The sequence below is a fragment of the Leptinotarsa decemlineata genome, unplaced genomic scaffold, assembly GCF_025532065.1.
Source record: "Leptinotarsa decemlineata unplaced genomic scaffold, Ldec_3_MD MMD2_tig00000010_RagTag_RagTag, whole genome shotgun sequence".
NCBI classification, from domain to species: Eukaryota; Metazoa; Arthropoda; class Insecta; order Coleoptera; family Chrysomelidae; genus Leptinotarsa; species Leptinotarsa decemlineata.
In genome coordinates this window covers 9,816,726-9,844,257 of record NW_027412538.1, presented here as the reverse complement: position 1 = coordinate 9,844,257, position 27,532 = coordinate 9,816,726, and the positions used below count along the sequence as shown (strand labels likewise).

General features: G+C 31.3%; 3 protein-coding genes across 5 annotated transcripts in view; 1 reads left to right on the top strand and 2 right to left on the bottom strand.

Moving 5' to 3' along the window:
* The window catches only part of Hel89B (histone acetyltransferase 1), a 46,193-nt gene extending 26,799 nt beyond the window's left edge, over positions 1-19,394 (bottom strand). For 2 of the 3 annotated variants that reach the window (XM_074171416.1, XM_074171418.1), the window contains exons 1-10: positions 19,237-19,394; positions 18,832-18,886; positions 14,773-15,014; positions 11,696-11,836; positions 11,485-11,636; positions 11,243-11,426; positions 10,138-10,313; positions 5,991-6,235; positions 3,255-3,643; positions 811-1,161 (exon numbers count right to left, since the gene is read on the bottom strand). In XM_074171416.1, the coding sequence (XP_074027517.1) occupies positions 811-1,161; positions 3,255-3,643; positions 5,991-6,235; positions 10,138-10,313; positions 11,243-11,426; positions 11,485-11,636; positions 11,696-11,836; positions 14,773-15,014; positions 18,832-18,845 (1,894 nt within the window). In that variant the 5' untranslated portion in view covers positions 18,846-18,886; positions 19,237-19,394. The remainder of the gene's footprint in view (positions 1-810; positions 1,162-3,254; positions 3,644-5,990; positions 6,236-10,137; positions 10,314-11,242; positions 11,427-11,484; positions 11,637-11,695; positions 11,837-14,772; positions 15,015-18,831; positions 18,887-19,236) is intronic. The other variant, XM_074171417.1, reaches the window with a different exon arrangement.
* Positions 19,395-20,813: 1,419 nt separating this feature from the next.
* On the top strand, positions 20,814-21,793 carry vito (nucleolar protein viriato). The gene is made up of 2 exons (XM_074171424.1): positions 20,814-20,973; positions 21,047-21,793. The coding sequence occupies exons 1-2, from the start codon at positions 20,894-20,896 to the stop codon at positions 21,636-21,638; spliced, it is 672 nt and encodes a 223-aa protein (XP_074027525.1). The 5' UTR covers positions 20,814-20,893; the 3' UTR covers positions 21,639-21,793.
* Positions 21,063-27,174, bottom strand: Nthl1 (Nth-like DNA glycosylase 1). Its single transcript, XM_074171423.1, has 4 exons — positions 26,461-27,174; positions 25,330-25,500; positions 23,975-24,134; positions 21,063-22,638 (listed from the first exon to the last, which is right to left on the bottom strand). Exons 1-4 carry the CDS (start codon positions 26,968-26,970, stop codon positions 22,373-22,375), a joined length of 1,107 nt encoding a protein of 368 aa, XP_074027524.1. The 5' UTR covers positions 26,971-27,174; the 3' UTR covers positions 21,063-22,372.
* Between the last annotated feature and the right edge of the window lie 358 nt (positions 27,175-27,532).

Genomic DNA, 27,532 nt, shown 5'->3' with positions numbered 1-27,532 from the left:
TTGAAAAACGCCAGGTTACATTCACAATCATAACAATTACTTAAGACGTTAATACATGACTTACTTGTATGCCCATGAGTCATGTATTAACATTTTAAGATGTTAATACATCTTGCTTGTGTACCCATGAGTCATGTATTAAAATCTTAAGATGTTAATATTGCACTTACTTGTGTGCCCATGAGTCATGTATTAACATCTTAAGATGTTAATTCATCTTACTTGTGTACCCATGAGTCATGTATAAAAATCTTAAGATGTTAATATATGACTTACTTGTGTGCCCATGTTAATATATCTTAAGATGTTAATACATGACTCATGGGCACACTATTAAGGGCAAACTTAATAGTGTGCCCATGAGTCATGTATTAACATCTTAAGTAATTGTTACAATTATGAATGTAACCCGGAATTTTTCAACATTAAATACTACACCCTTATTCCGTTTTAGAGTGTACAATATCTTGAAACAACTTAGGGGTAAATTAACTAAAATAACTTGATGAAAATTGTACAAATTTTTCAAAAAGAAGCTATTAGAGCTCTTGGCAAAATTGTTAATCGAGATTAGTGCATGTAATTCAAACATCATCTGATTCTAACTGTGATTTTTATATTAATTTTCGAAAATTCATGCTTGATACACAAGAAAAAGATTTCATCTTTCTTTAGAGTCAATTTTGATAGCGAATGTATCATTATATTTAAATTTAAAATTATTTTATTTATACAGTCCAAACCATTCAGAATTACATTCTTTCAACAATAAAGCCACAATGCCAATACATTTCTAATAAATAAGCTCACCTCCAATGTATAACTTTGGCGGCACAACCGTATGGTCAAAATTATGTAACCCATCAATGGTAGCTTTTTTCCTGTGAGATTTTGCGTGAATCAGTAAATTTGGATCAAAAGGAATCCTCACGGGCTGCATACTCAAATACAACCAAACAGTGATGAAGGGGCAAGCAGCATGGAGCAATTCTACTAGTCGAGAATTCTTCACGAGATTGTTCCAAACATTTTCTGCCACTTCACGTACTTCACAGTTTGGTTCAACAAGCATCCTTTGGAAAACATGTCGCAAAGCGTCTTGCAAAAGCTGTGCATCCCACAGAATACAAGGACTGTCTTTGGGTTTCTCAGTAAGAGTACCTAGAAATAATATTTAACAATAATGATATCATTTATTGCCCAACAAGTAACACAAAATTACAGGACATAATTAAATACATCAGTACTGATAATTAGTAGATAAAATAACAAATCGACATATGTTCAATCTTGACATGATATATTTATATAATATAACAATTACGTTCCAGCCAGTCTCTATATACCTACACAGTAGGTTTAATGGACTGACACCTATCAGAAAACAACTATTCCTCTGGCTATTTACTTTAGATTTGTTTACGGCCAGTCTTCAAGCATAGCCCACTGACTAATAAGAAAAAAATATATATATATATATATATATATATATATATATATATATATAATAGTCTTTATTGGGTGAAATAAAATATAACATCCAAGAGGCGAAGTTCAAAACTGCAGTGTAGAACACCACAATCGAAAACGAAAGAAAGAAAACTGATAGTATAACTATTCATGGCAATACTCGGTAAAAGTAATGATAATAATAGTCTCTCTTACAGTACAAAAGAAGAAAAAAGATAAAACAGATTTGATATAATAATAACAATAATAATAATAAATGGGCTTTATTCATTGACATACATATATAAAGAAGAAGTAGATACAAAAATCAATGAAAGGGCGAAGTTCAGCCTAGGCTGTTTTACAACTTAACCTAGGGGATAGCATGTATTATATAGAAATATAAAAATAATTACTTAGGATACATTGGTAAGTGAGTAGTTCATGAATCTTTGTGAAATTAAAAAAACAAAGGTTATAAATTCCAAAGTAAATATTAAAAATCTATTTAGCTTAAATAAGGTAAAATATATAGCAAAACATACACAAAAGTGAGACAGAGGGAAAACCATATGAGTAAGGCATAACATGAATATATTATCTATCCAGAAGACTTCAGATATGTTTTCAACTTCTCCTTGAAATTAAATATGGAGTAGTGTCTAAACTCACTGGGCAGAGCGTTATATTGTTTGATAGAGTTGTAAATAAAACTACGAGAAAAGCAGGCTGTCGAGTGTTTTGGAATAATAATCATTTTCAAATTTCCATTGCAACTTTTTTTATATGATTCGCCAAGCAAGTATTAATATCACAAGAGCTGCATATCGAATTATAGTTTTGTCACATAAATTTAATTGGAGAATGCAATATTATTGTTGTAAATCGTGCCCCAAAAAAAATAACGCCGGCCGCCGCTGGTAGCATAAATCAATTGTGACGTAGCTAAGAGCGCACGAATGTACGATGTTCGCTGCCGCTCTAGAAGTAGCGAGAATAATGCTATCGATAGCGAAATTTTCTAGCGCATTCTATTATGATATATAAATGGTATAAACCCTAAAGTTGAGTTCTGATATGAGCAAACTGCAGTCTACTTGGCTGTGCAGTGGTTTATGGAGAAAGGTTATTGAAGCACATCTTTTTTTTCTAAAGAAATTAATCGAAAGTGGTTAACAAGGCTATTGTGATCAGAACCCCTAGCTGGATAAATTCCAGTGTTTTCAAAGTACAAGAATTTCAAGACAGACATAGTAGGGACTCCCAATAATTGAGCAGTATTCAAGCTTGGATCTGACATATGAGCAGTATAATACATTCAAGGCGTTTATGTTTGTGAAGTTTTGACAATTTCATATCTAAGTATAATAATGTTTGGTATCATTCCATTTCATTTTCTTCATATTAGTCAATTGTCAGACGTTCAAATTCCTACTCCAGGGATTTCTGATATTAACACAGTACATTCACAATGTATGTAGACAAATCTAGTAAAAAATAAACCGCACGTGATACTAGTGGCTCCATGATTCACAATAATGACTCATGACACAAAACTCAAACACATCATCAGGCTACTGTGGCAAACATCATTGGTGTTATGTACTTCCTCGCAGCACACATTCAATTGATGATGTCTGCCACAGTAGTAGACGAAACGTTGGTACTTCAGATTCCATTCAAACACAGCTTATTAACCCAGATTTTGTTCTCTTCAGTTTGATTAATCTTTTAATTGTATTTCTTATAGCACATTACTCAATTACGAAGCAGTTCCCTTATATATGTATTTTTTGTTGACTTACCCAGTGTTTGCAATGTGGCTTTCCTCACAGAAGAGTTACTATGAGACAAGAAGGGCCATAGTCTAGGGACAACCTCATTCAAGGGTTGTGGCGGTAAGAATGCCTGCGCCTTACGAAGATTCAAAATAGCTGCAAGCAGACCCATGAAACTATTACACGCAGCGGCAAGTTCATCTTGTTCCGCTAGAAGGTCCCACAACTTCATCACGACTTGAGGAATACATTCAGGCACAAGTTCGGTCAATTTTTCAGCCACAGGTATTAAAGCTGAAGCCGCAACAGAACTGACATCGTCTACTGCATCAGAAAGACCCTGGAGGACAAATGGAAAACTTTCTGGAAGGAAACTGTCGATGAGGTCTTCCCTGACTGCTAATAAATACTTCAACCTGTTGAGAGAACATTTCTTGATGAGAATAACAGTTATGATGATTGTAATAATTGTTATTATTCTATTTCTTATTTTATTTTTTGATGCCATGACCATAGACTACTATGGTCAGTCATTTGCTTTATCAATCTATCTAAAATGAAAGAAAAAAGAGGAAACAAGTCAGAAATATCAATGAATGTTATGATCAGTGACTGTCCAGTTCTCAAATGCCAAAAAAATTGTTTCCATTCAATCTATTTACATAGATAATAATATGTAATACTGAACTATTTCAATGCAAATGTAACCAATTATCCAAAGACAAGTTTATGTGAAGCATCAATATATGGGCATGATGCGTTTTCCTTTCATGAGCCAAGAATTAGAAACAATTCAATTTACTGACAAATAAACTTCTTCATATTCAAATGTATGCAGCATCTCTCACAATGGGGAATGTGAGAGATGCTGCATACATTGGGTTATTAAAGCAAATGCAAGTTTGAACAAAATAAAGTTGAGTTTAATTCATGAGTTTTTCAAATTCACTTCGAAAAGTATTCAAATTGATGTTTCTAATGTTGGGTTTTAATTTTTAAAGGGATCTGTTTCCAATTCACATATTGGCAACAGCACCTATATCAAGTTAAAATAATTTATACGTACCTAGATACTCTACTTTAAAAAAGTAAAATCATCTTAATAAATCAACAATTAAGGCAAAATATAAATTATAGTTCAATACCACCTCCACAAGCCACATAAACAACAGTTGTTTTGTTATTTATTTATATAGAGGAAGATAGGTTAGGTGCACAAAATGTCATATGTCACAGAATGTCTCGAAACTTGTAACATAAGTAAACAGAACAGCACGCTTCTGAAATATGTCATCTTCGTTTGTCTCACACAGGTAACAGATTCATTGTCCTTTATTTATTTATTTATTTACGGGTGAACCCCAATATTTGTTTACAATAAATTGTGTAACAATAAAAGCTTATACTATACTATACTGATTATTATAAATACTTTTATGTGTGTAACAAAAGACAATAAAAACAATCACAGTATTAACTAATAAAATACATTTATATGACTGAGCGAGAGACTAGTTTTTTAAAAGTATTTTGATTATCACAGACAAAATTGACTTTATCACAGTAGTTATTTCCCAGTCTCAACATTTCAGATAAAGGAGAATGATAACCATAGTTAGTTGAGTGATACGGTGTAAAAAATAGCTTTTTTTGTCTAGTGGACCTCTGTGGAACGTTGAAGTTGATAAGAGATAGAATTTCCGGACAATCAATGAGACCAGATATAATTTTGAATAGATAAACCAATGTCGCAGTTGTTCTTCTATCCTCAAGACACGACAGAGATAATATACTCATCACTTCACTGTAACTGTATTCACCTATAACCAACCCTAGTTTGTATGCCATGGTCCTTACGAAATTTATTTAGCACATTTTCTAATTGTTGTTTATACTTATGGTAGTAGGGACTCCAGATGATGGTGTTATACTCTATGATAGGGCTTACTAAAGAGCAATATAATACTTTGGTTGTGAATGGAGAAAGATTGGTTGATGATCTCACAATAAAGCTGAGCATTTTTAGAGCTCTCATAGAAACAGAATTCACATGGTTGTTGAAACAAAGCTTGGCATCTAACAATATACCTAAATCCTGACACTCTTCTTTACATTCCAACATTTTATCATTCAAAAAGTATTTAAATTTGATTTGCTATAACCGATGTTACCAAATGGTGAAATAGAAACGAATCCCTTTAAATGTTGAATATATTATTTCATTCCTCTTTTTTAAGTATTGAAATAATTTTTTTTAAAAAAAGGTAGAAATGATAAGTTTAAAATGCGTTGTTTTAGAGCTCTTTTATGAAACCTACTTGATTTTCATCAGGAGGAGCATTCCCCATTGTGATACATCACATTGTATAGCATTCCTATGAATGATGCCTGTTTCAACTTCATAATGAATGATTGTAGTACAATCTGAATGGAAAAACGTGATTTTCATGTAATTCAATGTTCATATGAAAGTAGTTGTTTCTTGTTTTTTTCAATATTCGTGCGAAAGCAGTCGTTTCGAAAGGATTGTTTTCTTCCAGTATCTTTTGTGTGTGACTTGAACAAGTTACAGATACTTAAGATGGAAAACGGAGAAATTACCTCAATACTTTCAGTATGACGCATTTTTTTTTCTCAAAGGTAATTTAATCAAGGTATTGTAAAAATAAGAGATGAAAACACATCATCAATATTATATCATTATCGTTATAAACAACTGGAATTATTTCGATGAATAATTGAATGAAAAAAAACAATACCCACCCCAGCAGTCCTCCGTGTCTTGCCTCCCATTCCTTGTGATCCAACAATTGTAGAAGAATCTTCAGGACTCCTTTGCAAGAACTTAAGTTCATTAATTTCAAGACGGCACACAAGGCTTGGGCGCAAGTTTCTCTTACAGGGGCTACAACTGCATCAGATACGAAATCTCCAAATCTATCCAAGGCTAGTACACACAGAAGTCTTATAGACATATCTTCCAGCCAAATCTGGTGACAAGTTTCCATCTGCAAAGAATAATTTATAATTAATCCCAATTTACATACATTTCTGATATTTTTGTTACATGTTTTTGGACATTTGTTACAAATTGGAATGATTTAAAATATATGACAAACATTAAATGAATATATTCTATATCTGCCTCCTCTGACGGCGGCTCGGCAGAGGTGGCAAGGGAGGCTTAGCCTCCCAAAAAAATTTGAGGCTATTCATCGCAATAAATTAAAAGATATTGACAAATAATTACGATTATTTTTTTCTAAAAATGCTTGGGTATCATTACTTCAACATTAATTTTTAATATAAATACATAAAATGCCCGAAAAAACACTATCACTCACTACGTAGTACGTACCACACTGTATCCTGCATCAACAAAACTCAAACGCACCGCCTATGAACGAATAACGAATAAACCATCAACCCGAAATAATAAATGCTATACTTTGCAAGGGAGCCAAGCCTCCGACCGCTTTAAAATATAGACCGATCCAATCAGAGACATACGTCCCGATTTGTAATTTCAGTTGCAGAAATCACAGCGTCAGAGGAGGCTAGCCTCCAGTTGGTCTGTGTTTGTTTTTTATTCAATTATTCGGACGGGATGCCGTGACGCCGTGAAAAATATTTCGGTAAATCGTTTTAGTGTTTCTTGATAATATTTATTATTTGTGTATAAAACAGGCAGTATTGTATTATAGCAGTGCTTTTTGGTAATATTTTTAATGTGATTTTAAAGTGTTTCCTTTCAATTTCAAGGTGTTTTCAAGTTTTCACTTTTCGGTAATTTTTTTTAATTTATTATGGATAAGTTGAACGAAATTAAAAAATCTGACGATATAGTCGATTGGTTGCTGATAAATAATTTTAACTCTTTATCTTATGATAATAAATTTTACATTATTAAAACACTGGGAAGGCCTCAACCAAATTTGAATTCAATTAAAACGTCAGATAATCGACAAAATCGAGGATTTAATATTAGTACGATAAATGTGATTGGTTAACCGGTTCCATTAAACGAGAAAAACTTTTTTGTTGTCCCTGTGTTTTATTTTCCGTACAAACCGAATACCAAACGTTGTCTAAAACAGGATACTCCGATTTAAAAAATTTACCTCGTTCTACAGAAAGACATTCAAAATCTAAGGAGCATATATTTTCGTCTTGTAAATTAGAATTGTTTAGCATGCAAAATATATATTTTAATAATCAGGTTAGGTAAAATCGGTCTAATTATCGATATTATGATTTATTTGGGTTCCCAAGAATTAGCTTTTTGTGGACACGATGAAACCGAAGATTCGATTAATCGCGGCAATAACAAGAAACTTTCAATGTTATGGGGCAAATATGATTCACAATTTGCCACTTTTTTAAACGGTAGCGTTTTTTCGGGCACCTCAAAAACCATCCAAAATGAGCTTATAGACAGTGTGACATATATTATTAAGGAAAATATAAGCAAGGAGATTGAAAGTGTTTCTTTTTTGCATGGGAAATTGATGAAACCGCCTATATTACCTGTACATCACAACTTTCAATCGTTTTTAGATATGTCAAAGATGGTAATAAGGTAGAACGTTTTATGGGTTTTCATGATGTTTCATCTGGGCGTACAGCTGACGATTTGTTTAATTTTTTAATTCGTATGTGTGACACCTATAATTTTAGGCAAAAGTTATTTGCGCAAACCTATGATGGGGTTGCGGTCATGGCCGGCCATTTAAATGGTTTACAAACTAAAATTAAGTGCATAGCTCCTCATGCACTTTTTACGCATTGTCATGCCCATGCCCTAACTTTAGTATTAAGCAAAGCGTGCAACAACATAAAAATTTTCGCGCCTCCGGTGTGTATAGTCTTCATGACTCTTCATAGCCTCTCCTGTTCTCCAATGCACGAGCCGTCACTGCATAATACATATCATATTTGTACATTGAACACAAATTTCTTCAGTTTGTTTTTGAACAAGTTCAGAGATGGGCTATTTTTGATTACATTTAAACTGTTTCATTACTGTTCCAACATCGAATAATACTTTTTCGTATCATCATTACATAGGATAACTTTACATATAACTAAACTTGAACAAAAGCTATTCTGTAGATTGTAACCCATACCAAATGAAAATAATTTCAGTTTATCGGATATAGTAAGTTACTTCCGAAGAATCTTCTAAACGAAATACATTGCACAGATGTCTGGTTTTACTTCAATACTCTGCGCTACATATAGCTGAGTATCCGCCACATATTACTACAAATCCTAGACCTTCCACGGATGCTATCACATGCTTAAGTAATATCCCGAGTGTACATCTTTGACATTATTATAAAGTTTCGACAAGATCCCACTTGCCATATTTATGAACTCTACTTGGTAGTTGGAATTGAACATACAAGATGTATTCAATAAATAAGATGAATGTTCAAATTCCGTGGACTACATACATTTGATTAGTGATTTTCTTCATCTTTTTTAAGTTGGTACAATGAATTTGCATCAAATGTTAAGTAAAAAATGGAATCAAGTTCTTAAAAATACTTTGAATGTTGACAGTGGCATACAGTGATTGTACTCTGAGTCAGAAAACTGTTTACATGTGGTACAAACTTTTCACAGAAGGTCAAGATGTTTTTTTTGATAATAAATTGCAGTTGAACAGATTGAGGATTGTAGAATGAATTGAATACAATTTTAAATGAATCTTCTTTCTTATCATCATTTCTCATTTCATCATTTTTTTTGAATCACTGTTTTTATTCTACAGATGAATACATGTTTTACAACATAGATAATTCATGTGACTTTGAGTGAGTAACAATTGTTCTCATTTTTAACATTATTTGATTGATTGTTTTTATTATTATGTACACTGTTCTGTTATACAAGCATTGTGATAGTTTTATTTGTATATATGACGTCATATTTATGAATTTTTGAGTTTTGACTTGCTACAAATATTTGTTCAAATGTATCATGTAGCCAATAAACTATTCTATTCTATTCTATCTATGAACTTCTTCAGTTATCACCCGAAGACAATTGTGGATACTAACAATCGAAACCATGTGACGTAACTTTGTTTGGAATCTTTTTAATTTTAAATTTTTTGTTAATAATATTTTTTTATTTTCAGCTTTTATTAATATTTCATTTTTTTATTTTTTTGGTTGTTGCTTGTATGTTATTTCTTTGTGATTTCAGTTTTGTACTTCATAAAACTGTTATTTTTGGTTCATCTTTTTAATTTTTTTCAGGGATTTCAAATCAATTTATATTAAATTAGACAATGGAAGTCCGAACTGATGAAATACACCACGAAACATTGTCAACCACCTTCAAACAAACTTCAATCCAGTTTGCTAAATTTTTTATATTTCCATAACTGTATATTATTAAATTATATATAAAATCATTGTTTAAGTAAATATTTTGTGATCTATCGACTTTGTGTACTGATTTTAGGAATAGAAGTTATTTCCAAACATGGTTTTCGTGTACATTTTATTTCATGTGGAGAATTATTTCATTAATTTAAACGTTAAAGGGTTCATATACACTTCCATTATAAAAAATTTCTGTGATACCAACATGAAAATGTCTAATGCCGAAGATATTTAAAAAATAACGTTTTTAATGCGTTTTATGTTATTTGGATTCCTTGCATAATTAATTTTCCCTTCCAATGCATGAATTTTACGAACAAGAGGGGGACTTCTTTGAAGGGGACCCAATAGAAATTGACAAATAAATGAATATATTTTACTACAATTTAAATTCATCTTATTTTTTGAACAAACCTTGTATTATCTGCTGGCTGTGACAACTGTCACCTTATGGGTTTTTGGCACATTATTAAAAGATATCAGCTTTGTAAACTTATTTTCAACAAGATACGAACCTGATCTGCAGACAGATAACTTGCTTTTCCTGCACCATATCCGTGTACAGTGAGAACTTCTCTAAGAGCTGTAGCCGCGCCATGCCGGATTTCCCAACTGGAGCTAAACAAATCCTGACTCAGTTGATCACAAAACCATTCCAAAGGCCAATCACCTGTATCTCCCGTATCTAAGTCTGAAATAAACATATCAGTTGCTGTACCTCTACTAAGATGATTCAAACTAAAAATTTTAATCTAAAACGTTAGGCTTCACAATCTGGAAATCTTTCAATTCTACAAAATCCTACAAAGAAATAAAATAATTTGTTTGGGGTTCATCGTGGATCAAACACTGAATATGAAAAAACACTTCAATTATATCCGCAATAAAACTGCTAAAAAACTATTTTTCTTTGGCCATGTAAACAGTTGCTTACCGTTTCAGACTTCCATTACAATTTTCAAAACAATCATTCAACCATATTTCGATTACTGCGCTACTATAATATCACAACTCAATGCAAATTGTTTGTCTATATTGCAAAAACTACAGAATAGAGGCATGCACCTAATTTTAAGATGTAATAGATATACGCCAACTACAACAACGTTGGAAGTTCTGGATTGGCTTTCTGTGAAAGACCTTCTGTTCTTACCATGGTATTCATCTTCAAAATATTGCCCGGTAATGCACCCTCATATTTTGATCAATTTATTGTTTTCCATCACCAAATTCATAATTACCCCATTAGGGGGAATTCTAATTTATATGTACCACACTTGAACTTTACACGATCCATGAACTCCTTATTCCATAAAGGGATACAATAATCTCCCGCTTGAGATAAAACAGTGAATCTATTATGACATTCAAAAAAGGACTCACTAGTCATTTGGAAATACAACATCCACATTAACGTTGATATTATAATAACACATATACCTAGTATTTGTAATTTACATTGTTATTTTTTCTATTTGTTAAATGCTTGGATAATTCCAAGCATTCATATTTGAGTGTTATGAAGTTGGACTGTGACTTTTTCTATCCAATTTTGAAATGTTTTTGTATATTAGGATGCCTATTTGAAATATTATTATTATGTGACAAATTAAAACTTACCACCGAAAGTGGCAAATTCGTCCTTTGCTTCAGCCTTAATTTTTTTTCTATCAGTCTCATCATAACCATTATCCTCTGAATTGTCTTTAGATCTCTGCTTACCAAATGCCTGTCGAGCTTTTCGCTTTGCCCTATTAATTTCTCTTGAGCTCAGCTCTTGAGATATAACCTCTCGAACATTTTTCTGAAATAAAAAAAATTAATGCAATGAAGATATAAGAGACTAAATAAATGAAAATTACCCTTGTATTATCAGAATTGTGATTTTCAGTACTATTCATGAGGTCATCATTTGTGAATAACATTGACGAATCAAAGCCCATTTGTGTTGATAAATTCAAACCCAACCTCGCATTCAGAAGTTGTCTCTGTTTTGCCATTTTTTCCTTATTATCTGGAATACAACATCAAAATTAAAATAATTAACAAGAAGCTACATGAAAATACAACTACCTAATGTTGGATCTTCCTCCAAGTCAAATTCATTCCCTTCGGATGCCATGAGATAGGTGCTATTCGCCAAAACTGATGCCATGTTGAAATGTGTGAAACGCAATCTTCCAACTCCAGAAAAAGAATTTGATTGTCCATCTACTATATAATTAAGAAACTTTTAGAATAGTTCATGATTTGTTTACAAAACAAAAAAGTTATACAATTTAAAAAATCAGACTGCTACCCCGAATAAAAAATGCAGGGTTGCCACCACCAAACCAATATATGATTGCAAAAAAGAATCTCTAGGCAACTCAAACAAGTAACACTGGAAATCTAAACATCAGCTGTGGGATTCACATATATCAGGGAACAAAAAAATATTAATTTTGTCTTTGTTCAATAAAATGGTTTCAAGATACTCTACCTTCCGGCCACGATAAATATCTGAAAATTTATTGAAGATTGAGCAAAGAAATTTCTATATATAATTATTTTATGTGATTACTATTAACCAATCAATCAATCAATATTTATTGAATCAGTTTTCCTTCACAATCACATTAGACAAAAAAAACATAACATCATCATAAAATACTGGCTGATTCAACAGGTCAAACAAACTTTAAGAAGTCAATAGAAAACATACATACAAAAGTTAAGTTAAAATGAAACTAGGATTCAAGGAGAAAGTCATCCACAGAGTAGTATGCTTTTTGCAATAGAAAAATCTTGAGTCGCCTTTTAAAAACATTGATATTTGAGGATTGAATGTCCTCACTAAGCTTATTATATAGCTTAACCCCATAGCACATGGGGTGATTCTTTGATACTGTGAATCTTCTATAAGGTTGATGAAGCTGAGAGTTATTTCTAGTGAAATGTTCATGGATTTGCTCATTTCTAGGAATAATGCGGAATGTTTCTCCTGACGAAAATCAAGTTGTTTTCATAAAAGAGCTCTAAAACAACGCATTTTAAAGTTATCATTTCAACCTTTTTCTTAAAACAATTATTTAAATACTTAAAAAAGAGGAATGAAATAATGCATTCAACATTTAAAGGGATTCGTTTCTATTTCACCATTTGGCAACATCGGTTATAGCTAATAAAGGACAACGAATCTGTTACCTGTATGAGACAAACAGAGATGACATATTTCAGTGGCGTGCTGTTCTGTTTACTTATGTTCCGAGTTCCGAGACATTCTGTGACATATGACATTTTATGCACCTAACCTATCTTCCTCTATATAAATAAATAACAAAACAACTGTTGTTTATGTGGCTTGTGGAGGTGGTATTGAACTATAATTTATATTTTGCCTTAATTGTTTATTTATAAAGATAATTTTCCTTTTTTAAAGTACGTATAAATTATTTCAACTTGATATAGGCGCTGTTCTGTTGCCAATATGTGAATTAGAAACAAATCCCTTTAAAAATTAAAACCCAACATTTGAAACATCAATTTGAATGCTTTTCGAAGTGAATTTGAAAAAATCATGAATTAAACTCAACTTTATTTTGTTCAAACTTGCATTTGCTGTAATAACCCATATTGGGGAACATTCCCCATTGAAATATTGTTTTATATATATATCAGAGTTTGGTAGATATACAAACTAGGCATTGTTAATAAAATATAAGGAATGAATAATGGCATGCAGTGTTCACATGAAGATGCACCATCCAGAATTCTGATTACCTTTTTCTTAATAACAAAAACTTAATCAGCTTTAGCCCCACTGTTCAAGACCATAGGAAATCACTGACTGAATTAAAGTGTAGTATAAAAGCTAGAGAACATCAAGAGATAGTTTGTTTTAACAGACGAAGTAAATATATATGTTTACTGAGCTTTAGTTCGACACTATCAACATGGAACTTCCAGGTGAGTTTATTATCAATATCAACACCTAAGAATTTCGTACAATTAACTTGATGTAAAGTTTCATTATTTAATCTAACCAAATAGCTTTTATCAATTGTTGTATTTTTATTAACAAAGTTGACAATTTGAGATTTAGCAGAATTTAGCAGCAGGCCATTTATAGAACACCACTCAGGAATTTGATCAGTTACTTCATTAGCTTTGACAATTACTTCGGACGTAGTTCCCGCAGATACCAAGATGTTAGTGTCGTCCGCAAAAAAACAGTAATGAAAGCTTTTGTACAAAAAATTAACGGCCTTCAAACCCTGAAAATTAATAGTAACACTGAATAAGGTGAATATTCAATTTCGTCAAATTTGGCCAAAAACAATACCGTAACCATGCCTCGGCCACCGTATTCACCAGATTTGGCCCCCTGCGACTTTTTCCAGTTCCTAAGATTCAAAACCCCCACGAAAGGACAGCGTTTTGCGACGATTGCGTAGATGAAAAGCAAATCGCCAAGAGACCTCATGGACCTCATGGACCAATAAGTGCATATCGAACTGCTTCAAGAATTGGAAAAAACGCTAGCACAAGTGTCTTATATCTGAGGGGGACTACTTTGAAAAGGACAAAATAGAAATTGACTAATAAATAATTATTTTTCAAGAAAAATGAAAATACGCCTCATTTTTTGAACAGATCTTGTATGTTTCAAGAAGAAATAAAGCTATCATTTCGGGAATATTCCATTATGTTGAACTGTCAGATTTAAATAGTCAATACTGAATATAATAATGTTGCTCATTCTCGTTGATTAACTATTTTATTGTGAACAAATTCAGATTGCAAGTTGATGACTAATTAGATATTGTTTCGGTTAAGAAGAAACTGTTCACCATTAAGACAGCAACTTTCTGGAGTGGACTTATAGTGAAAATTTGTCAACTTCTCAATATCAATAAATATTTTCAGCTCCATACAGATTTTGGAAGATCGAAATATTCAAAAACACAGTCAAAAAACCCACTTCTCTGAGATAATATTTATACTCGTATATTGAATTTTAACCACTATAAATCGTTCAACTCTTCCCAATTTCTTTTTTTATATACCAGCGGTTTACAACAAAAATATGATTAACAATTTCCTCAATACTCAAAATTATTATTGTGAACTTTGGAATGATTATTGTAATTCTTCTAATTGTCAGTTACCTATTTTAAAATCGACTCCACGAGGATTCCATTGAGGTACATTATTCACAATTGCTCTTACAGCTTCTGATGCTGCTATACGCGTCTCCCAAGAAGACGATCTCAAATAGGTAGCGGTCCTCGATAGGAGTGTTTTTAGTTCGTGTGGATGGAGTTTCTGCACCTCACCTAGTTGTTTGGCAGCAGCCGATCTTGTTACTGCTGAACTCCCGGTTTCCAACAGAACAAAAAGCCTGTCTAATCTAAAAAAAAAAAAAAACAGATTGAATATTAACCAAAGCAAGTTTTTTGAAATAACCGAACTGAAGACAGCCAGTTATTTGTAAAAAAAATCTTTATTCATTATAGAAAAAAGGTAGCATTACGTAGGAATATCGGATAGGACACCTCTTTGTGAAAAACGTATAAAGTGAAATTCATATATCTCCATTTGAATACACTACATATGAAATGCAATCTGGAAATTTGATAAACATTTTTGTTCTTGGTGTACCTGAATAGTGAGAAATACAGTTTTAACTTACTGTTGAACTGAGGTATTTGAAAATGAATGTTATCAAGAAAGTGAGAACAGTGTATTCTACTCGTATAAAAAAAATACGGTTTGTTACCAAATGAGCTAAACAATATATCTGTTTATATGTTATTCGAAAAGAAAATAAAAAAGTGGATTGTCAGTGATAGACCAACAATCAACACCATTTTTAAGCAAAAACCGTCAAGAAAAAAAATGAATTACACCTATTACAGTTGATTAGGATGAATTCACAAGGATTTGTGTTTATATGTCATGTTATCCAGTATTAAACGACGTTAACCTAAAAAATGTAAAATTAACCGGATTGTAACTTAAATATAACTGATTTGAGAGAAAACCTTAGAATTAGAATGTGATTAATAGTAACGTGGGTATTTTTATACAAAGATACTTAGGTGCTAAATATTGAATTTTTTTATCGATCATGTCAAACTCCAGATTTCACCATAATTATGATATCCTCTTTATATTGGATACTTGTGCTCTTATATTAAACTTATTTTGTTACTTCCTGCATATACACATATACAAGTAGCTTTTATAGCCACTTTTGTGGTTTTTTCATATTTGTTCACCTCTCATCCTGATTTTGATAAATGATAGTATTTTTAAACGATTTTTTTTTATGTACCTACATGTTGTTTACTGTGAATAAACCTTTTTTATTTATTATTATTGAAAGCCGTGTTGGCAAATATAACACCCTACATTTTGGTTTATGAGAGAGAGGACATTGGCAGATCAAGATCTTCAGATGCTGTGGTGCTGCATGTTTTTCTGGGTTTTGCTGCAGCTGAAAAACCAAATGCGCCACTGGAATCAATGAAGTCGCCCCGGAGCGCCAATTTCATGATTTGTATTTTGGAAGTGTTATCATTATATTTTTTTAAATCTATAACTTTTTTTGAGAGAAAAACATTTGGTTTTTAATTTGTTTTAAATTTTTCAATTAATTATGAAAAAACAGATTTTGTATTTTTTTATTTTTATTTTTTATTAAATAACTTTTGTGTTTTTTGTTTGATTTTTGATTTTGTTTTGCTTTTTTTCGTAGATGGTGACTGCAGTAGTACCTATGGTTGTGTCTATCTGATGCTGACAGTGATATGGCCATAAGAGTTCTAGTTTGCAATTCAAGTGATTCAAATAAAGGAATATAAATAATGTCAATGTCGGGAAGAAAGAAGGATGCAATATGGAAATATTTTAAAGGAAAACCTTCAAAAGGAAAAAGTTGTTGAGCAAATAAATATTTTCCGAGAAAAATTAAAATTTATCTCATTTTTTGAACAGACAGATATGTAAGAAATAATTCAAACAGAAAGGTGAAGAAGAGGTTAGATCTATCTAAGAATATAGTCAGATCCAATTTGAGATAAGCCTGTAGTAAGTAATCTCTCAAAGCAGATTAGAAATGTGGGATACATTTACATTTTATATCACCAGGAATTCCATTATATATTTTGTCGACTTGGTAAGAGTATGACCGTTTGAATGATTCCGTTTTGAAAGCTGGAGGACTCAAAGTAACTTTTAATGTCAAATTGAAATTGTGAAGATATAGCTGAAACATTATTTTTCTATGTAAGTATGAAGGTGTTAAATTAGTGATTATGCCATGGAACATGTTCAACCAGCCAGCATAAAAAGTTTATGAGAAATTTTCTGACATATTCTCATCCCGTAAATGAGTCTCAAACAAGTATTTTGTTCATTTTGATGTTTTCTTTTATATTTGCTACCATATTTAAAAAGGGATAAAATCAACGTTTCACACATAATTTTTTTTTAATGTCGGGAGTTGAACTTGTCTATTTCTGTAATTAATTTTCAAGGAAGAGTAGGCTGTAATAATTTACTTATATGTTTATCAAATCTGAAGAGTCGATATCCTCCTAATATTATGTACACAATAATCACCAAGCATAGTTTGAATTTCGCATTTAAACGAAGAAGAATGAAGAATGTATAAACAAAACAAAAATGTATTCATTATTTATCAAAAAATGTGCATATCTTTCTATAATTATTGCTGAAAAGTGATAAGATACGTTCTTCCTCACTAAAAAGTTAGAAAGGCATTTATGAATAACATTTTCGTCAGGTTTCACGTTACTGTAAAACGGTAATAACTTATGATAACTTTCTTTCTCTGAATAAGTTACTGAATTTTCATAATTGAGCATCATACAAAACCTCATGATGTTGACAACTTGGATGGAGACACATAAGGAATAAGTTTTATGTAGGAGGTTTTTAAAAAACTTTCTTGACTGTAGTACAGTGAAATTAAAAAAAAAAACACTAGAAATTCAACAAATCTTCTTTACCGTCCTAAATTTTTTATTGCTCAGTTTTAGGAAAGTAGGGGGAAGAGCAAGTTGGAAAGATAGTGTTTTTGCACAATCTCCGGAAACGTTGAATTTAGAGCATAGAGATGGGTTTCATCAACTATAATATTCATAATTCGAAATTACAAATCTACAAACACACATTTGCAAAAATAGGCTCTGATTTTTTTGAAAAACTACACATTTTTCCAAAATGTATTTAGGTACTGGCCTTTTCTAAAAAGCGCAAAGTATTAATGAAATACAAATTTATGGTATGTATTTTATTGTCATGCAATTATTTCCATTTCTTTGTTTCTACTCAAATATTATATAAGAACACAGGCTTTCTTGGCCAGAGTCACAATTAGAGAGTACATACAGGTTTTGTTCAAAATGAACTTGTAGTACCAAAAGTATGCTACTGCCGCAAACATATTTAGATGTGAAAGCATTGACTGCGAGAACGAAGGTAGAATCTAGAAGTCTCAGCAATGACTAACTAACCCTTGGTACTACAAATTATTTTTAACTACGGCTCTCCAACCTAGATTTTGTTCTCTCTAATAAAAAAATATATCCATTTTCTTTCTACTGTTAATTTACCTTGAAAAGTGTTTTTTCCAGAAACTAAACTCAGTATTCAAACAAGGTTGGGACTAAGAGAAGATTTGTGTGAACAAACACACTGATTTATTTCAGATTCATCATTGAAACTACCAAAAATATCTACTACTGTTGCAGAGTTGAAAAACCCAGAGTTCCGTTTGCATGTATATCAATTCTCGTTCATTATTTATGCCATGTAAGTAATGATTCCATAAGTGAGCTCCACTTCAGTTCCTTTTAAATATTTGGTATACAAATTGACATGGAAAATCAATTTTTATGTACAGTTCAATATATTTCTCATCTTTGAGAAGAATTTTAGATAATCAACCCATTTTTTTCAAATTTCAGTCATTTGTTGATTTAGTGGTACTTTTACAAAAATATTTGTTCTATATTTCTCAAACTTTGTAGACCATTCACATTTCTGAACACTCACATATTGACATAGTAGTAATGAAAGAGAGCATTGTCACAATGTTCCACTTATACTGTATCCAAGTTTAAAAATATAGCTGTCCATAAATACCTTTCAAACCAAGTTATTAATTTGCTGAAATAGTTCAGATTTATAATACTCACCTACTAGAAGTCATGATTGTATTTTATTTATTTCCTGTGCCAGAAGTTAAGACACCTGAAAAATAAAAATTTTGACCCGTTAGAATAATTTCTGTCATATTCGAACATCCATATGGATAATTCAATTATTATATCATTAACACTCAGCATTCTTGGCCTATTTTTTACATTCTAATATTCACTTCAGATATATTCAATAAGTGCTATTACAAGATTCATAATCAAAACAAGTGCGAATAAAACATATTTCAACACATTTACATGCTTTTAAATAATTTACAAGTTTCCACATGAGGATGATAACATTAGATACTTCATTTCCTTTTCCATGTTGTGATGGATGTTATTGTTTCCGATAATTTAATGTTAATTTTCATTAAATGATGGACAAATTATTTTACTAACCTCTAAAACACTTTCGTCATTTAATTTGTAACATCATTCTGTATCTCTTGGGGCAAATAATCACAATATTTAATGAAAAATCAAACAAAAATATGTTTTCATATGCAGATTTCACTGAGGGGAAGTTCATCGTTCAACGAACAAATTTATACTGACAGCCATGATGTGGATGAGCGCGACTAAACACCACTAGTTATTTCTGATTGGTCAAAATCAATACCGCGGAAGATAAAAAAAATACTTTGTTTAAAATAATTCACAAATATATATGACCTTTTATTCACAAATTGGAACCTCCTATTGATATATGCAGTTGCTCAATACGGTATCTCCCTACTTTTCATAAAATATTTAAAAAATTTCAAAATACAGATGCTATGAACATAGATAGTTATTTGACTACCTGCTGTCAAAAGTCAACGTCAAATAATTAAAAACTCTTATTCATCATAAAATAGTAATGATAATAATATACTTACTTTCAAATTATTATATTTACAAAATATATAATCAGTAGTCAGTGTTTACATCAGTTACTTTAAAAATTTCATCAATATTAGGTGTATATTGATATCGCTCTTGAATTTATTGAGTAAATTATTACAATCGAAATTGAACAAGATCTGTCAGTTTCTATTTAATTGTTTGTCGTGTTGAATTTATGGAGAGTGAGATCGATTAATCTCATTTTACATATTAGCCAATCCCTTTTTGTGCCAACATTTTAGTTTAAATATAAATGTTGTAAAGGCATTCTTCAAGTGAATTATGTCAATCAAGCACAACAAACAAAGAGAAGAAGAATTTAATGTCAAAGATCTGATCAAAATTGGAGTAGAAAAAATATGTTTTTTTTTTGTGTTCGAGTGGAAGGGATCTCTGGTACAAACAATATAATAATATATTCAATATTTTGGATACTCAATTCCGGCACATTACACTTTACAACGGACATTACACACTATATTGCAGACACCCATATAGTGGCACGTGGCATGAATACAACGATTCACACGTGTTCCCAATTTCACCAAAATCACTTGTGAGCTATGAGGCATATGTCCCATTTTATGAACAGGAGAGAACGAAGCAGCATCTTTGATGTGATTTTTTTTTCTTCTCCCTTTTTTTTATAATCTTAGTTCTTTGAATTGATTTGTATTTCATGATTGTTCCAAATAAATTTATATTATATTTAGAAAAAAAAAATATTTATACTAATTAGTTTTATATTTTGGTTAATGAGAGTCGAATACGTGTCCTTTTATAATCATTTTCCGATTAACAAGTTCGAATTCGTTCAAACCATTATAAGTTTTCATTTACATCTAGAATAAATCGTTCTCGGAAATATAGACGGTGTTTTAGAGGATGAATTTTTTTCGAGTAGTTGCGGTGAGGACAACTACGAGTACTTTGTCTGTCCAAAAAATCTGAAAAACAGCTTTAACACAGTTATCTGCGGCCGAGAAAGCTTTACTGAAATTCGAGTTCAGTGACTATTATATTTGTGTGGGTGAGAGGAGCTTTGAAAAATTGGCTGATGATCCTAGCAGTTTTTATTTTAAATATAGGGAAGAGTCAGAATTCATAGAGTGAATGGGAGAGAAAACTGAAAGGTTTGAGGTTAAGTCGAAAAATTGTAAATATTATTAAAATGCGTTCTCAAAAATCAAAACCTGATACAAAAAAAAGAGCAAAAAAAGTAGTTCTGGTATTTGATGAAAATAAAAGAAGGTCAGTATAGGTTTGATTGAATATATAATAATTACATAACCAAACTTTGATTCTTACACAAAAATATTTATAGAGACTTTTTAACTGGATTCCATAAAAGAAAATTACAACGCAAAAAGGAAGCCAAAGAAAAATTTGAAAAAGATTTAAAAGAAGAACGTAAACGTATTAAAGCAGAAGCAAAGGAATCATATAAAAAACTAGTCGTTTCACATCGATCCATTCCAGAACTAGAAAATTTAATAAGTGAAAAATATGAAGACAACGATGTGAGCGTTAAGGTAGTTGAACTTTCGACAAATGATATTGCTACAAAAAATAACTGGATTGGAGCTAATCAACCCAGATATGAAAGTGACAATGATGTAAGCGATGAACCCACAACTGAAATGGATAATGAAATACCAGGTATGGAACTCAAGCGGACAACTAAACCCATCAATATTAAAAAAGAAACTAAGAAGTTTGACTCAGAAAAGGACGTTAAAAAAGCTTTAAAGAAGCAAGCTACGAAAACAGTTCAAAAGAGTAAAGTGTTTCAAATGAAAAACAAATTGGAGAGGCAGAAACAGAAGAAAAAATCTAGGCAAATGAAGGCGCAAAGAATGAAAGTTCAAGAACAGAAGGGAAAATTCAAAAGGGGTGGTAGCAGAAGAGCACCTTAACAATCTAGAATATTTTGGAGAAGTATACATAGAAAATTCAAAACTATCGAGTTAGATACTTTGTATTTATATGTTGTTTGATTTTTACCTTTCAAAAATAGTTTGTAATTCAATTCTATCGTATGTTGAAAGTAAATATCATTTTCAATTTAGAAGTCTTATATATGTAGATTGTTGCTACTGGTCTTGATAGGCCCTCAAACTGAAATAAGATGTGAACATGACATGTTCATAAATTGCACATTGTGCAATTTATTTTGTCCACATCATGTTATTTTTGTCGTTTCTTCTTGAGGAAACTTGTGTTCACATTTACAAATCAATCAAAAATTCTGTATTATCAAAAAATGATCATTCTCAATGAAGCCAGTAGTATTTACAAAAAAGGTCGAGTATAAATTGTGAATAAACAAAAAAAAAATTAAACAGATTATAACAGAATATACACTATAGATATATCACTAGACAAGACAAGTTAATGTCACAAATCACATTTATTCTGTGGTTCTCCAAAAAAAATATTCCGGGCAAGATTGGGGGTTATGAGTTGATGTGAAGTTTTAACGTTTGTTACTTTCCTTGTGGGCAATATTTCCTTTTGAATAGATTGCCAAAAGTTGATAAATAATAAGAATCCTCAAAAATGTTGCAAGGGAATAAGATATGCCAGCACAAAAAAAAATTAATTGCAAAAATGCATAAACTCAAGAAGTACATAAAAAAAAGTATTTCTCTTATTTCTCCTTTTTTAATTTAGTTCCTCTCAACTCGCCATTAATATATTTTATGCCATAAGGACAAATTTCATGGTTCAAGCAAGTTGCACATTGTGGTCTAACAGGTTGACATATTTGTTGACCGAATCCAACCAACAAATGGTTAACTTCACTCCATAAGTCGTATGGTAGCCAGCCTTCTAACGCTTTTCTTGTTTCTTCTGGAGTTTTTGTATCCACCCATCCTAATCTATTGGATATTCTATGAACATGTGTGTCAACACCTATAAAATAATAAATGTGATTGTTAATAAATATAAGTTAAACAAATATTGTCACTAAAAGGGGTATAATTTCAGGAGAAATTAATTTTTGGGAAAGAAATGTTTTGGCTTTCTATTTGTCCATCTTTATACAAAAAATGTGTGAATCTTCCAAAGAACAATTTATTCCAAACTAAACGCTTCACAAATGTGTGATCTACACACATAGATCATGCATGATCTTACACATCTTTGTGAAGAGTTTATTTTGAAATTGATTGCTCTCTTCCTTTATTTGGAAGATTCCCCCTTTTTTTTGTATAAAGAAGAAGTAAAAAGACCAAACCTTTCCCAATCATAATCGCCTTTCATTAAAATAAAACTTGCTTTCTAACTCACAAACATGAATGACTTATACAGACTCATTCACAGTGAATTACTTACAAAATTGGATATATTTTCAAGCTTATGTTGAATAAAAGTGTCCCAGAAATATTCTCATTTTATAAATTTTCCAAGATTTTAGCAAACACCCATTCACAGTGAATTACTTACAAAATTGGATATATTTTCAAGCTTTCGTTAAATAAAAGTGTCCCAGAAATATTCTCATTTTATGAATTTTCCAAGATTTTAGCAAACACTTATAGTTTATATATACTAAAATCACTGACAACACATGGAGATCCAATGAGTATCCAATGGACATGTTCATAAGATATCCACCAAGGACATCCACGATATTCTTTGAGTACATCCTTGAAAAAGCCTTTTAGTTAGTTGGGTCTTTCAGTTACTTTTCATAGCTATTTTTCAAATTCAATTGTGTCCATCCATAATCATTTTAAAGTTGGGTTGTAAACAATGAAAATCTGTACCCTATTAAAAAGTTTTCATCCGCATATATCAGTGTTGATTAAATACATTGGAGAAGTTATAAAAAACTGATTCATTTCGTGAATTAGCCTAAAATATATTTTTAGCACAAATAAGTACTAGATTCTAACAAAAATTTCAGAATTTAAAGAATATGAGTGTCGAATGATGTACTTTTAATATTTTTTCTGTAATTTATTCTCCAAGGATGAAAAGGTAGAATTTTTCAATTGAAATCTTCATCAATGAATAAGCAGATCAAACAAATCAAATGAATCGCAGGGAAGTGAAGACCATAGCCCGTTAATCTATCCAGTGATGAATAAATAATTCAATGAAAAACATAATCCGTTATAATTGTGAGGGATAGTCATAATTTATGCATCAACTGGTCAATACAATTTTATTGCAACGCATTTTACTTAGTTCCAGAAATTAGAACAAAAAAGTACGTAAAATATCAAGTGTACCATATACTAACCTATTCCTGTAACTTGTCCCCAAGCAGTATTCATACAAATATGAGCCATTTTTGGTCCTACTCCAGGTAGTTTACATAGTTTTTCTACCGTATCAGGTATATCACTGTTGTATTCTTTTTCTAATATTTCTGTAGTTCTTTTTATATACTTTACTTTGCTCTGAAAGAAAAATATTTCAACATATAACTTGTTCAATACTATTCAATTAAAAAATTTGTTATTTATTTTATTCTGGAACAAAAAAACATCGAGTTCAAAAGTTCAGACTTCTGTTAAATTATAAATGATATCAGAATCATGATTAAAATTATATTATAAAAAAGGTATATTCTCTGAAATTTGTTATTGTTTGAAACTACCCCAATAAATTGAATATTTTCAAACATTGAATTCACATGATATTCTGAAGAGTTTAGAGAACCTCTAACATCTATATCGTTTGAAAATATGTTTTTCTGGTTACCAGCTGTCGCCCCTTTACAAATGACAATATTAAAAAGTTGAAACTTGTGCGAGCTGAGGATTAACGAGGTATTATTTTTAAAGTGCGATTCCCAGCCCGGTTGCACAATAGGTAGTGAAAATCGCTCACCCGACCTGTCGGCTTGAACCTATTTCAAGGTCAAATCTTGTCAGACTCTTTTATATACAATGATTGTGAAATATATAACAATTTACTACTGGAGATAAGGAAAATTGAAAGATCAACAATTTTCAAAAAAGCATTGAAAACTTTACTCACTGAGAAACCATACTACTGTGTTCCTGACTTTTTTAACGAAACATTTTAAATCGGATTCAATTCCAATACTGAAGCATCTTGTGTTAGTCTAATTACCATGGTCGATATAATGTACATTCATTCATTATTTTCTGACTTATTCATGTTTTGTTATAGGTCTCGTTTTAAACTATTCAGGTTCATCTTCTGACTGATATGTGTCTATTTCTTAAAATATGAAAATACGATACACTCTGTTAGTATTAATTTTTGTTCTTTAGACAATGAAGATTTTTAATCTCTTTCTCTCTCTGAATCAATAATTTATGTCAAAGCAATTTTCCGGATTTGTTGAGCTTGGTCTGCAGGTTTCCAAGCCTGGCATTTCGTCTACGATGGTGGTAGACATTACCAATGCCGATAAGACAACTGACAAAGTGCTTTGAAACCAGGAAAATATCTTCGATAAGGTTATCTCCGGCCGTGTACGTTTAATGTATTCATTTATGGGCAAGATTGCTGCAAGTTAGAATTCTTGCGCATATTGAAATAGGCGTGTTTGTGAGAGGCAGCTGCAGAAAAGCCCACCGCAGCAAAAGAGTTGAAAAAAAAGTTCCATAGTCTTTCATGTACCTTCCAGAACCCAACAGGATATATCAGTTCTCCTAATTTTTCATCCGAGGTTTTGAGAATATTTTCAACTGTACAACCATGATTTTTGAGCTTTTCCATAGCTGCATGAGTTACTTGATCTTTGGTTTGACTGCTCAACATAAGGGATATAAGTATTTGATATCTCATAACCTGGAATTAAACATTTTTGTTTATATCAAGAGGTAGAAAACCTAGCAATTAATTAGAAACTGAACATTCAAAAAAGAAGGATTGATTCACATTCAGGAAAAAGGAAGTTTTTGGACAGATAGTTTGGAAAAATTTTGTTGGGTTTCCATTTTCCATTAATACATAAAGAATTCAAAGCTTACAAATGCAGGAACAAAATTAGTAAACAGTGTTTAAAATTCTTTAGAGAAATGCAGACGTCATTCACATACAAAAGATGCAAAAATCCTTGTTTTTATGACTACGAGTCGTTTACATGACCATTCCTTGTTGGGTAATGAATTCTAGTTTCGTCCTCCAAGTAGATAAAGATTCATTACTCAACCAATCAAGTTTTTAAATTCATCAAAAAATTTTTGATATTGCTTCAATCAATAGCAAAATGTTTTGAATGGACCAATAGCGATCTATCATATGTGTCACTAATGAAAACTAATTTGCCATAAGTCTTGAAAGTTCATCTACTGCAAAATTGTTGTCAGTCTTACTTGATTATGGAATTGACATTTCGTGTTGAAAACCAGAATAAAAACATGGACTCAGAAAGTAACGAGTGTACCTCAGAAATTTGTAATGCTGTAAAGAAATGTACATTTTTCAAAAGTCAGTCACTCGATGACAGAATAGGATAAGTTACAAACAAAAATAGTTTTATGGCGCACTAATTTGTAAGAAGCTCGTTATAGCAGTAGTTGTACTCTGGTCTTGTGAAGTAATAAGTTCAAATCACACTGATTGCAATTTTCTTCATTTTTTAACAATCTGAAAGAAACATCTCTGGAAATGATCTACAAATTTCTCTGACGGTTTTTATAAATATTTGTCAATTTTTCTTCCTTTATTTGAATGCTTTCTGTTTTTTATATATTACTGAACAAAAACAAAATAATGTTCATTAAAATAAATTTAGAATTTTCATACGTTTGGAAGAGCGTCTTCTTCATGACATTTATGACAACCCATTGTATCAACAGGTGCATCACAATTTTTTCTCATCTCTCGTAAATTAGTTAAAACTGTTTCCCAATTATAAGGAGCTTTCTTATCAATTAACGGAATTTGTATTTCTGAATTTTCTGTACACTCAGATTTTACTTGAGAAGTTGCTTCATATTCAACTTTAATGTGTTTGCGTTTTGAGCAACTACTTGATGAACCCCGAGAATCAACAGCATTGATTTCTTCTGTATCAATTGCTTCTTGCTTGATATTCTGTACATTGGTATTCTTATTGATACAGGATTTTCCATCAGAATTACCTTCATTAACTTCTGTATTTTGATAACTGGCCATCTTTGGTTTATCTGGTTTTTTAAATTTTGATAGAACAAGGCGATTTACAGATGCATCATTGTTTGCTGAGCTCCTAGTGTTGATCTGTCTAGTAGTTCTATTCATCATATAATTTACTTTTACTAATATACTACGCATGTATATTAATCCACACCAAATAAGAATGAAATATTTGAAAACTAAATATATTATATTTATTTTTTTGTGACTTTCATCATATTACTAGACGACAAAGTTTAAAACATTCTCTTTTTCTTCAAATAAGTTTTTGTCTAGACAAAATTCAAATGAAAACATGTACAATGCAAAATTCACAGAACAATTTCACAGGTTATGTGCATAAACGTCACTTTTTACAAACGTCTAGAGGCAGCAGTTATATTGCTTGATCGTATAGCCACGCTAATAAGAGCCTGAATAGCTTTGTCCGTTACCAGGAGTATGTCACTTTGTATGCAAATTATTTTAGTTAAAGAAGTTATTGCAAAATCAAAATATTGCATATTGCTCTTGACTGTCTTGTTTACAAACAATGTGTATAAAAATCTTATTCTGCCCAGAGTTGAAAATAGCGGAAGGAAAACTTTCAGAGGAAAGAAGTCTCAACTAGATATATAATAAGATTCGATAATCAATCTCGTTTTAGGGCAGTCCTGCTTTCTTTTGATTGAATGAAACACCCATCTCATATACTTCCGTA